We start from the raw sequence: 13,730 nt of genomic DNA on the forward strand, positions 1-13,730 counted from the left end.
ATTTGGCTATATTTTAATTCCCAACTCTTAGCCCTGGAGTGCTGCATGTAAGCAACAATTTGTACGTAATTGACCTGCCAGGTAAAATTAATTAAAATGGTTCTTTACTGCGCTGTACACAAAACAAAGCACCAGCCAAAGACTAAGTTCAAACTATTAAAGCCGATTATTAATCCTCATCTCATCTACTGGAGGGGCCACAGTTTAATGTACTCAGCTAAATGAAGGTTAAACAAACAAACATTTGAAGATGCTCTACTCCAGAGCGCCGCGCTTATTTAAAATGTTGCCTTTTACGGTCTTTCTTTTAAGTCTGGTGAAGATCGCTGCACATGCTCAAGTGGTTCAGTACATTAAGTGCAACTGGAGCCAAACGTGAGCAGACTTCAGATCTGTGCCTGCATTTTTTCGCTCTGTTTTTCCTCCTTCCATAGATTGTTACTCCTGAATCCTACCTGGGAGGTTATTGGTTATGCATGTAGCTGTTTAAACTTAATCAGGTTTAAATAATATGCTGCAAAATGTTCATGTGTCAAAGAGAAAGTGTTTTTGCAAAGTGTTTTTCCACGGCTGCAACAGTAATTAGTTTGGAATAAACAGGACAGGAGCTGGGTTACTGGCATAAGAAATGCATGGAGAGGTCTGTGCACATTTAAAAGGTAACATTTTATGTAAAATCGATGGGTTTCGACTCCAGGGATGTCGATGCCAAGGCTGCAAAATAAACACTGCAGAAAGGTTCTTACACTGAGGTGAGATGAGATCAATGAGTCAAGACAAGTGATGAAAAGACATTATAGATTACAAAAAAAAAAGAGCACAGAAACGCACTTGTTACCATAACATTTTTACTGGTCCCTAATTTCCCAGGAGGGTCCCTGTAATTTGGTACTAAATTAAAAAGGAAATATCTTAAAAGGAAGAGCTTACTTTCAACCCAAGTGAATGTTAACTTATTATTGGAAACTTTATCTTCCACATCTGAAAATATGCTTTCATGTAGACAATTTTTACTTTTTTGCATGTTCAGCTGACCCATTATGTTCTGGATAAAAGATAAATGAATTACTAGGTGTATCAATTGAATAATTTCTCTATTTTCCTTAATATTAAATATTTAATTCCAAGAAACTTCTTCCAATAATAATAATATTACAATACAGCAATAATTCTGCAAAACTGGGCATTACCCCACTTTACTTACATTATACTCCAAATAATTATATTATACTGCATTTATACTGCACAATAGTTATTTTCAAAGTACAATTTCCTTTTAGTTTCATTTTCACTATTATTATCTTTTAAATTGTTGCATATTGTATTGACCTATACATATATCCTGACTTTATCTTTTCACATATTGTTACTATGGTAATATAATGCATACTTTGTTTTTGTATTCTTCATTTATAGTACCCATTTCTTGCTTTAATTTACATTAACAAGATTATATTTACTGCAGCAGAATGTACACACAGTACATATACATGTTTCTATTGTTCAGTGTTTTTGTTCATGTGCTAAAATTTCTTTATATATTTTTTTCCATTCAAGAAAGGAGAAAATGTAACCAATATCTCCCCTGGGATCAATAAAGTATTTCTCTCTGATCCTATTATTCCGATACAACAGCTATCTAATCATAAAGTATTGGTTTTCAACTCCATTTCAATTCAACTACTCACATCATTTATAAAGGAACACCTCTACTTCTAACATCGCTGTACTCAAAAATAATAACAGCAGAAGGACAATGCATGGCCTCTGTTAAGTGTCTAGCCACAGGGTACACAAGAGAGAGAAGGCTGAAGAGAATGAGATGTCTTACGGGGACAAGTGTTCATGGTGTACCACTCCATACACTGTCCGAAGGGGAAGGATGCCACGTAGGCGTTGGAGTCGACGCACTGCTTCATGTTGCTGCACCACATACACTCGGAGCTGCTGCTGGTGCATTCGCTGCAGGTGGTCCTCATGGCACACGGTGTCCGGCACTGCTTGGCGCTGTGGTTGGCTGGGAAACATTTTCAAGAAGTTATGCTATAAATGCATGGATTTTCAGTACGGATGACTCAGTGGGAGTTAAACCCCCTCTGGTAAATGTTCCATTTGCTGAACTCTACAGGACTATGATAAACAAGGTGTCACTATACCACTATATATGTAAAGAGCAGAAAAATATGTTCAGCTCACAAAGTTGATTCTCAAATGCTTCCAGGTAGGACAAACAGTCGGGCTTCTAAGGTTTTTTTTATTACAGGTTGTATAATGAACCTCAAAGCTATTTAGAAATTAATTTAGGCCGTTCTCTGCCTCTCAGTATATTTCTGCAGGGCTGAACACAGCTGGTAGCAGTTACACCGGCAGTTAAAGAGACGCTCTGGCAATTTAGTCATACACTTCCATAAAGGTGAGCCCCTTGCAAAATGCACATTAAAAAAAAAAGAATGTTAAAAAATTAATGCAGCAGAAGGCAGTACATCCTGACCGAGCAAACATTCACAGAAGATCAGGCAAAAACACAAGTCCTACATTCATTTTCAATAAAGGTAGTGCATTTAGGCTACGGCAGTGTTGGCCCCAGGGGTGCTGGGAAAAAAAAGAAACCAACTGCACTTTCTGAATAGCAGACTGCTGCTTAGGAGGCTCATTTTTTAATAAATAAAATCATTTTAAATCAATATTTTGTGTCCAACTATGTTTTTTTTTCTTTTGTAAGTAGGCCTATATTAAATCTACCATTGGAGTGGGTCCTCTTAGACTGCCATTTTTCTACAGTAACCCAGAACAGCAAAACCAAACAGTGCCTCTAGAGAGGGCCCTTCACGTTTTACCTGAAGACCACTGCAGGTTCTCTACACTCTTATAAAGACATGGGTGACCTGATACCTGAACTGACCTGAGAGCAAAAATGGTCACGTACAGGGGTCAGGAACAGAAACAAGCATCAGGCATGTTGATTTGAAGACAGCAAATTATTTTGTGTCTTTAACATCTCATGAGGCTGGAACAGAAAGACTTGTCAGTATGTTTTTCCTTCTCTCAGCAAGCCTGACAGCATCTAAGACATGCTCTGTGAGGCAGAGGATGTTGACACTTCTGCTTTTTGGATGTCTCTATTTTTGGCTCCTTCTGCTTCATTAACTTTGCATGTCATGAAAGACAGCAGGCTGTGATTGGTCAGCGTTCAAAGTCACCATTTGACATTTCTCTCAGCCAAGTCATGGCGGAACTTTACGAGTGCCTAATCGAACAGTGACACTCTCAAGAGCCATAAATGATGTAAAATAATTGAAAGAAGCACATGAAATTATAATATTGTTAATTTAGTATATCCTATTTAACCTAAGCTTGATGTTTTGTTTGTGTAATGCGTTTCCATGAATCAGCATGTAATCTAATAGCTGCAGTGTTTGCTGATAACTATTTTCTGAAAATGTATCATCCTTCATTCATTGTTGCAGCCATGAACAATTCCTTATCACTAACAACAGGATCACAGGAGCGCTGCTGGTTTCCCTCAAACCGCCGTGTCTCTTGTAAAGGGTAACAGATCAGAAAGAGAACAGTGCAGGCTCCCACCTGAGTGCCTGGACTTTTTTCTTTCCAATTCCTTATTACTGCTTAGAATATAAAATGTTTCTCCAGGATAATACACCACTTTCCCTTTTCTTGGGGTTCATCAAGTATTGTGAACCCACCTGGCCGTTCACACAGGCTGCCGTTCACAGGGTTGATGCAGGTTTGTGCCTTCAGTCCGCTGGATGCCGGCTCAGCCAGGTAGCCACAGAACCCGGCGTCACTCGGCTCGCCTGGCAGCCACTGCAGGGTGGTGTTGGTGAAGGGCGACATGTCCTCCCAGCACCAGTATGACACGTTGATTTTCCTTAGCCCCACCCAGGGCGTCACCATGGCCTTGTACTGCAAACACACAACAGTATGCCACTGTTAAAACAAGGATTTCACATAATGTTCTCTTAAAATTCATCGCTCTTCAAAGTTTGACTGCAGCCTGCTGCTTCTTCTACTCTTCATGTCAAGTTCAAATCGACACCTTTGTTTGCTCATCTTTTCACTTTATAGACTTGCAAAAAAGGTTGAGAGACAACATAAAGGGATAGTTCAGATTTTTTTAGTGTTGTATGACTATTTATTCATAGTCAGTGTATTTAGTAGATGGTTTGAAGAATCAGACAGGAGTAGAAGCTAAACAAAGTACAGCTGTAGACACAACCTAAAAAAGATCAATATCAGTTAAATGCACGCTATATTTAGAATATTTGATCTGCTTTACCTTGCCTCTATGCAGACAGGGAATTGAAGCTATTATATCAGTCTCTGCCACCAGATGACTCAAGCTAAAGCAGTGAAAATATTTTAAATAGGGTGTACACTTCAACAGATATGGCTTTTTTAGGTGGGCCTTTTTTCATCTAGTTAACTGTGTGTTAAGTTACCATCTATCAAAAAGTGAGTTAAAACAATGGTGATTGATCATATGACCCACTAATGAAAGCGCTGGTATTTGCTGCTTTGCCAAAAAATATGACCTGAGTGTCTGTGGAGACTTTCCCGCGCTAAAATAATATGCCGTGCGCGGTTAGTGACGCTTTTTACATGGTTCCCCTTCTCTCGTCGGACCTCCTTTCAGTGTGGAGCATGTTAACGCATCACTGCAGGTGAGAGCTGCCGATCTACTGACCTCATACAGTCAACACTGTTCGGTTTCCAAAGCAATTCTGGGAGATGTAGTCCCAGAAGCTCACCTGCAGTTACAGCTAAACACCAAAGCGGCTGCTAGAACAACTCGTATCAATTCTTACAGATTACAACTTTAAATATATTTTGCTTCTCCAAACCGGCAACTTTAGGTAACACACAGAATAGAATGACTTTAATGATCCCAGACTGGGAAATTATTTTGTAACAGCAGTAGTGGGTCAGCAAATAAACACTTTGTACATAACAAATAGAATCCAATATATACATAGTGTATATATACAGCGCACAGTGTGCTATAAACATTAAACAATAATAATATATACAACAAAATATACTATAAAAATAATACCATATACAAAACAAAAAAAAACAGTAGAGAGAGCAGAGTTCTCTGTCAGGCAGAGGTGAGAGAGTTATTATAAAAAGTGATGGATTGTGGCAGGAAAGATTCCTGTATCTGTTGCTACGACAGCGAAGCGGAAGCAGCCTTTTGAAGAAGGTGCTCCGCTGTCTGACCAGTGTGAGTTGGAGAGGGTGGAGAGGATTATCCATGATGGATAACAGTTTTTTTCAGTGTCCTCCTCTCCACCACAGCCTCCAGAGTGTCCTGTTTGCAGCCAATCACAGAGCCAGCCTTCCTGATCAGTTTGTGGAGTCTGTTGGTGTCGCTGGCTCCAATGCTGCTTCCCCAACAAACCACAGCAAAGAAAAGTACACTGGCCACCACAGACTGATAAAGGATCTCCAACATTATGGATAAGTACCTCATACAACCCCACTTCAAAAAAATTTGAACTATCCCTTGCCAGTTACTCTGTTGCTGTTAATGTGACATTTGATGAGAATCAATGTCCAAAAATGATTTTGATAGCTAAAAAAAAAAGTCAGGAATCAAAATGTGGTTGTAAGCAACAAAAACAGAAAGACTTATCTCAGCAATGTTTTATTTGTACTGACATAAAATCCCCTGGACGGACTGAGCGGATATAAAAGCAGCTTTACTTCACTGGGGAGGATCTGTTATCCATCCCATCTCTAATCAATGGCCATGTTGTCGCAGTGGTAAACAAAGAGAGCTTCATCTCCCACAGACGTGAGTCGAATTACTGTTACAACGCGATTTAATTGCATTTATTGGATTGATCGATCGTGTCTGGAAATAGTTGGGACTGCTAAACCGCACAATGGTTTCAATATAACATGGTACGCAGACTTAAAGCATGTTTTTCTGAGGTTTTACTTCTTCTCTACCTTTGAGCACAAAGATTACCTTGAACCGACCAACAGAATTGGATTTAGACCAACAGGGGAAATCTACACATTTCCATTCGCATGATTAGAAACAACTCTTCATTCCTCGCCCTTCTTTGGGATTTAGACTCAAATGTTTTTTGTCTTTTTTAGCTCAAACATTACATATGACATGTTACGGCTCCAGGGTACTTTGTAGGATGGTTATGTTGCTTACATTTTTGCATGAGTGGCTTCCGAGAGAGAGCAGCCTCTGCCTGCTGGGAGATCTATGGTGAAACTAAGATGACACAATGTTTCAAGTGCAGACCGGGCCATTAGAGCTGTGAGTGTATATAATACTCTTTAGTTAACTCAAGTGCAGACACATACCAAAATACTTACAGATTTTGCTCTGATTAGGTCAAAAATATGGGTCCCCACCAAAAAAAAACATTTTTTTCCTCATCAGCTTAAAAATTTGAGACTTTTTTCAACAGCGCATATTCATTCAATAAATGTGATTGTATGAACCCAATTATAGCACAGGAAATGTGTCCTTCATGTAGAGGCCTTTCTGCACATACAGCGGCAAATTTTTCTCTCTCATTATTTTGATGCTTATTTTCTTGATTTAAAAAGTATAATATGTAACATTTCCACATTTAAATATCTAAAAAGGAACACACCTATGTTGGCTACAATGTTCAAACCATTTTATTGGTTTATTCAAATTAACGCTCAGTTGAATCTGGTCTCCTTTCAGTGGTGCTGAACTCACTTTGTGCATGCGTCAGCGATGTGTTTGTCTGACGGAAACGGTTTTAGATCTTGGTCATTTTAAACTATATTATTTGGCCGGATGAAGGATCAGACATTGATCATGATTGTCAGACATTTAGACCTTAATTTTATCAGAGAAACTGCATCTCAGAAACTGAGATGAGCAAAAAACGTTAGCGGCAACTCATTTATCATGTCAAACGGCGTCAGAATAACATTGACTTCAAACCTTAATCAGTGTTTTTGTCAGATTTAAATCACCAGGTCTGTTTCTTTTTTGTTTTTATTGCAGAAGAAGACGGCTGCGGATAATTCTACTTCCTGAACGCTGAACACTGAAGGAATCCTAACCGGGAGAAGCTGACTGCAATGATGATCCCACACTACTTCACAAAGTTACCAAACTGCATCTTGTTATTGTTGATTGAGAGACCCCTGGCAGCCAAAAATGACATATTGTGCGTTTAATCCATTCATCGTACGTTGTTAAAAAAAAAGGTCATTATAGAGCCCAGGGTGAAGTCTTAAAACGTTGTTTTGTCTGACCAACTGTGCAAAGCCCAAAAATATTCAGTTTACAATGATTTGAGAGAGAAAAGCAGATAATACTCTCATCAGAGGGTTATGCAAGGGGATACACTAGCCCCCTTTCTCTTCATCATAGTCCTTGATCATGCGCTCAGGAAGGCAATCAGTGGGCGAGAGCAGGAACTTGGCTTCACGCTAACACCAGGAGGTCAAGTCGAAAACCCGCAGTGGTCCTCACAGACCTTGACTATGCGGATGACATCAGTTTGCTCTCCGACAACGTGGAACAGACACAAGAACTAGTAAATAGGGTAGAGTGTGCCAAGGTTGGCCTCAGGTTGAACGCCAAGAAAACTGAGGTCATCACCTATAACATTCCACCAGAACATCAACCTCTGTCTACAGCAGGAGGCACTGTGCTGAAAGAAGTTCATGACTTCAAGTACCTGGGCTCATGGGTCAACTCAACTCAGCAAGATCTAAAAGTGCGGAAGGCACTTGCGTGGAGGGCCCTGAACAGGATGACCAGTGTATGGAACTCCAATCTCCCCCACCAAATCAAACTCAGCTTCTTCTACGCGACAATAGAGTCCGTTCTCCTCTATGGCAGTGAATGCTGGACCCATAAACCAACCCTAGAGAAGTCCCTGGACGGGTGCTACACCAGGATGTTGCGTGCAGTGCTTAACATCAGCAAGAATGCACATGTGACCAACATTATCCTGTATGAGGGAATACCAAGGGTGAGTGAAAAGATTGCTGTAAGGAGAATGAGACTTGCAGGGCACTGCCAAAGACACCCAGAACTGTCAGCCAGCAAGCTGGTGCTGTGGGATCCGACAAACAGGCGCTGGTCAAGAGGACGTCCCACACACATACGTGGACATACTCAAGAGGGATGCAGGAGCCCAGAATACCAGCAAACTGGAAAGATGTATGGAGAATTGGGATGACTGGAGACAACGATGGACGGCTCGTCTGAGGACGACCTAGATAGAGAGAGCTTGGACCAAAGAATGTATTTTTTTTTTTTCAAATCACCTGCTTGAGAAATTAAAAAAATGACCTCAAACATGAAAAATCTCTGTTGATGTTAATCAGAAACACTCAAGCTTAATTGTTTTAGTTGTGTTTTTTGTCTCACAAAATATACTAGTCATGAATTTTAGTCACACCTTAATTGACTTAAAGCTGAATCCAGGCCGTTTGACTCATTGCAGAGAGTTTTTCATTTACACTACAATAAACATTTGAGCAGACGCTCACACTCAATACAGTGCACAGTGAAATGTGAGCGTATACTGGATTTCTTGATCAAACACTTTATAAACAACCACGAGTAAAGAGTGTGGGATTAAAGCTACAAGGTCCAGCACATATCTCTAAAGATCAATACATTCAGGACACATCAAGGAAGTTGTTGTGTAAGCTGCTTCTCGCAGTAAATGCAACATCTCAACCTTTGACTTCACGTACAAATTGGATGCGAAGATTAAAAGCTAGCACGGTGCATCTCCCCGTCATTCACACATCTATCTGTAGATAAGTGACCTGCATCTGTTGATATAAACAGCAGCTTGCGATGGTTAGTCGATTGTGGGGATAGATTTCTGAGTATTTGCTCTAATGGAGAGAGTAAGAGATGCCTGAGCTCGGAGGAAAAGATCTGTTAATGGAAGGTTTGTTTCACGCTCACTGGTCCGAAAAGAATCCAACCAGAGCTCACCTGCAGATAAAAAGACATTTCAAAAGACAGCAGCTACAGAAACACACTCTAAAAAAATGAACAAGAGTCAAGCTTTTGGCTGAGATAACATCAGATATGAAGATCGTTTAGTTGTGTTTATTTATAGTTTCCTTTCTTGAATGTCAGATCTTGTTGGAGTCTTTGTTCTTGTTTTCTTTACACATTCATCTCAGCTTCAATGTGAAAACAGAGGCTCTGTGAACACTTTATTCTTATACATTTAACTGATATATAATGCTTCCGTCTTGATGTTGAGGTCAACTTCTGGCTGTAACTTTTTTTTTTTTTTTTCCACCCTCTCTTTTGTGTGTTTTGTTTTCGCTGCTGTTGTGAGGACTCGGTATCCCTAAGGACAAGATTAAAGTCTGTTAACTTCCTTACCACCACGCTCATTATCTGCAGCTCCTTCAGGACAAAGTCCACCTTCTTCTGCGTGGTCAGCGAGGCCAGGACGGCGTTGTGGCTCCTGCAGGCCAGCTTGGCGTTGTCGTACGAGTCCTTCGCCGTGATGAATTTCAGACAGGAGTTGCCCACCAGATGCCAGCTTTCCCCGCACACGTTTTCTGGAATGAGACAACAGTACTATAGACACAGCTGGGGACTACGGTTTTTTTTTGTTCTCCACCTTCATCATGTACATCAATCAACCGCAGTTACCTGGCAGTGAGATGCACTCCTGATTGCGAGGCTCCCACTGACAGTTCTGGTCCACAGCGCAGCTCTTGCAGCTGGTTTTCTTGTTGCACACGAATGAAGGGTTGTCCTTGGGGCAAACGTCAAACTCCCCTATGGCCCCCTGGGAAGGAAAAGCAGAAAATGAAAGGCGTCAACTTGGGCTGGGTAATGTTATGATATATTGTCAATTTTCTAAACATTTCTATATAGTTTATATATTCTATTGTATTGCAGAAAAACCGGCAGCCGAACTGCCAATATTTACGTTATTTGGACAGAGCTTTATGTACTGAGCCTTGCACATTATTAATCAAAGACATTTAATTCAGAGAAATATACAAAAATATGCTTTATCATGTGGTTATTTCATATAGACTATTTATTTAATGAATTACCAAAGAACATGCTATATTGTGGTATATAGTATATCGTTATCGAGATATGACATCATATACCATATCGCCTAGCGACTCTTAGGACACAAGCACCAAATTATTACTTAATGTCCGATAAATGACTATTATATGACCCAAGATGAAATGTTGTTTCATTATCAATACAAGGCAACCAAATGTTCTAGATTCATGATATTTTAAAAAGTGTCTGCGGCCATGATGAGAAAAAATCTTGTGATGTCCATCAACAATGCAGCTAATTGAGTAGAAAGCCAGGTTACCACAATCATTAGATCATCAAGGGAGTGCAGTCAGAGTGACTGACCCTTATTAATCAAATATTTTAGAGACAAGTGCCGGTTAGAGTGCTGGAGGAGACACAGGAACTGTCTCCGGGCGTTATATTACATCTAAATGAGCAGTTATTTAATCAGAGATTGAAGAGTCAGATTCAGCGTTGGAGACAAGAACGTGCTTACTCGGTCCTTTTGTCTAATCAATCATTTGTCAAACACGACATGTTCCAATTTGTGGGGAGGTTTGTTACAACAACATCTGTGTATCCTATTCAGAACAAAATAAAAGCTGCCAAAGCTTGTGGAGTTGCACTTGAGCACAATTCAGCTGTGACTGTGATGTGTAATGTTGGAGGTTTCTTACGGTGGCAGAGGTGCAGTTGCTTCCCAGAGACACACACTGGCCTGAACACCACTGGCAGCCGTTGGTGTTCGCGGTGCAGCTGTAGCAGTCTGTGTACTGGTCACACCTCTCGCTGTCAACATCTGCACAATTTAGGGGAACATGGAATATTAATGATTTTGTTCAAAAAACAATGTACAATTTCATAATAATACATTATTAGAAAATAAGTGGTGTCTTGTCTTTTCATTTTTAATTATATTTACACTCAGTAAATTACCAGACACCAGTGTTTGAGGAAGTATCCAGATCCTACTTCCAACTTCAAACACGTCAATGTAACAATACCACTCCGTACAAACACCCCTGTTAATCCTGAATTGAAAGATGTTACTTAAACCTGGGGAAGGAAGTTTATTTCTGGCGTAGTTGGGAAAAAAAATCCATAATAATCTTTCATCATATTGTCATTCAGGTGTTCTGAGAGAAACTCTGCACCCCTTCTGGCTCGTTTTTTTTTAAGTAAAAGTACATTAGTAATACTAGCAAAATGCACTTCAAGTATCAAAAGTACTCAATGCAGAAATGTAGAAATATATGAGGATTATATTATTAAATATCACATTTTGGGATTATTCTTACTCATGTATTAATAGTGAGTAACATTTTACTGTTGATGGTCAAGGTGGAGCTAATCTTAACTATTTTATACACTGTTGTTTATCTACAACAATGTACAGTATTTGACATGTTTTGGATGTAAAAATCTAGCAACTATTAAGTACAGCTGCAAAATAAATGAAGTGGAGTCAAAAAACTTGATTTTAACTTTTAGTTCCACCACGGACACACTTCGCACTTCTCACTCTCTCTAATGTTAATCTGCGGTATCAACTATTGTAATTTCTCATTGAACATTTGACCTGAAGCCCTAAAATGGTGTAAATGGTGTGTTCTGGGGGAAACTGGGGCAGGGTGACTGCAGCAGAGGCATTGAATGTGACTGACAGATATTCCAGGACGCAGTTTCCATCTGCAGACACTTCTGTAGATGTCAGCACAGAAAATGAGATGGGCTTTGTTGGGGGAAATAGAGGGGTTTTTGTGACAGATGGCAAACAGAAGAGAATTCTCAACGGGAAGCAGAGAGACCTGGCTGAGCTGTCTCCGATGATCGCACGCACGCACGCACGCACGCACGCACGCACGCACGCACGCACGCACGCACGCACGCACGCACGCACACGCGCCACATCACAAGGTGGTCTCTAGTTTCTACATTCATATTTTAACAAATCTTATTTGAGGATACATTTATGTATCTTTTATACAGTTTATAAATGTCAGACTATAGCAAAAAAAATCTGTTTCCCAGTAGGAAAACAACTAACGATTATTTATTATAATGTTTTATTTATTTATATTATTTTATTTCTTTCTTTATTTGTCAGAAAATGTCAAAAATGTCAACCAGTGTTTCCCAAAGCCCAAGACCATGTCCTCAAATGTCTATGTCAAAGATTTGTCCATAACTGAAAGATATTCAGTTCACTGTGATAGAAGATGAAAGAAACCAGAAAATATCAACATTTAAAAAGCTGAAATCAGAGAATTTGGCTTTTTTTTCTAAGAAAAAATGATTTAAATCAATTTATCAATCATCCAAAGATTGTCGATGAATTTAAGAGTTGACAGCTCAATCGATTGATAAACTAATCATTGCAGCTCTATTTCCCAGAGCCACAAAGGTGACATCTGCACGGAAAAGTTGTCCTTTTTGTAGAGGCCTTTCTGGACATTGGATTGGACATCTGGATTTTAAATAAGGTGTTTTATGAATAATAGTTCAAAAATATATTCAATTTAAAACTGAGAAAAGCAATAAATCCTGACATGCAGCTGGTGAACATTTAGCACTCCAAGTTGATAAATCACTTAAACGATGTTGATCATTTCCTGTCTGTTTTCTAATCAGCTGATCCTGTTTCTCACATATAGAAATTACATCAGTGACAATGACAGCAGGACAGTTTCTAACGATGCATTAAGACCACATTTTCTAGTCATTCTTCATTTCAAAACACAAAAACACACTTGTGACACATTTTGCTATTTTCATTCTCTGATGTGGAAGACTGCGTTGTCTGTGACAAAGGAGCCAGTCTCTGCCAGTTTCTGCATGCCACTGGACATCAGTGTCTGTGAATGGAGATGAGTTCTGCAACACTAGCGAGGATCGGAAATAATCTTGGATTAGTTTCATGTGGCAGGATTTCAGAGTGATGACATTTCCACCTACATGATCGTGTGGTACAGGAGGCCGGTAGCTGCTGCTCGATTCCGATAGCGTTGCTCTCCCAGGGCAGGCAGGCCTCCTGGGTGCTGTTCCAGACGCAGTGGATCCCCGGCCAGGCCTGGCTGCAAGACGCCGCGCTGGAGAAGGCTACGCAGCTGGGCGAGGTGTACATGAGGACGTCACTGAGCAGAAGGCTGTTGAAGCCACCAAACACGTACATGGCACTGTAAGACAAGAGAGGAAAAATGTTGGAGGGCTGCAGGGGAAGGTTGTGAGAAGATTTAAGGGGATTCAGGAACAAAGACCGGATGATTTCTGCCCCGCAATCCTCCCCAATTTTGACCTTTTGTTCGCAGTGAGAGCCAGAGAAGCTTAGTCCGAACACTCTCCCTCTTCTCTGGGCTTCAACCTGCCTCACAAGTCGGCTAAATCTCCAAGAAGCGCTCTCTTCCTGTGTAGGTGGACCTGACAGACCCCCCTCTGCTGCGTGTGTCTGGCTACTGGATGCAGAGCCTGCCTTAACATCTCTCTCCACTGGCCTCTGTTCAGCTGCTGGGATGAGTGTGTGGCTGCGAGTCTGTGTGTGTGCTGGTGGCAGCTGCCGGGCAGGGTGGATGGGTAATTTGTACCATTCTGATCAAAAGTGTCCTCGAATAGTAGAGGGCATACTTCAAACTGTTTGTTCTGGACGTCCTGCTGAGTGCACGGATCA

At 40.4% G+C, this 13,730-nt stretch overlaps 1 protein-coding gene across 1 annotated transcript in view; it reads right to left on the reverse strand.

Moving 5' to 3' along the window:
- atrn (attractin) overlaps nucleotides 1–13,730 on the reverse strand; it is a 149,942-nt gene that overhangs the window by 93,180 nt on the left and 43,032 nt on the right. Inside the window, exons 12-17 of the mRNA XM_083924040.1 lie at nucleotides 13,022–13,242; nucleotides 10,744–10,865; nucleotides 9,671–9,809; nucleotides 9,395–9,576; nucleotides 3,705–3,924; nucleotides 1,832–2,017 (exon numbers count right to left, since the gene is read on the reverse strand). Coding sequence (XP_083780166.1) covers nucleotides 1,832–2,017; nucleotides 3,705–3,924; nucleotides 9,395–9,576; nucleotides 9,671–9,809; nucleotides 10,744–10,865; nucleotides 13,022–13,242 — 1,070 coding nt within the window. The remainder of the gene's footprint in view (nucleotides 1–1,831; nucleotides 2,018–3,704; nucleotides 3,925–9,394; nucleotides 9,577–9,670; nucleotides 9,810–10,743; nucleotides 10,866–13,021; nucleotides 13,243–13,730) is intronic.

Source organism: Echiichthys vipera (genome assembly GCF_963691815.1).
Source record: "Echiichthys vipera genome assembly, chromosome: 12".
Lineage (NCBI taxonomy): Eukaryota > Metazoa > Chordata > Actinopteri > Perciformes > Trachinidae > Echiichthys > Echiichthys vipera.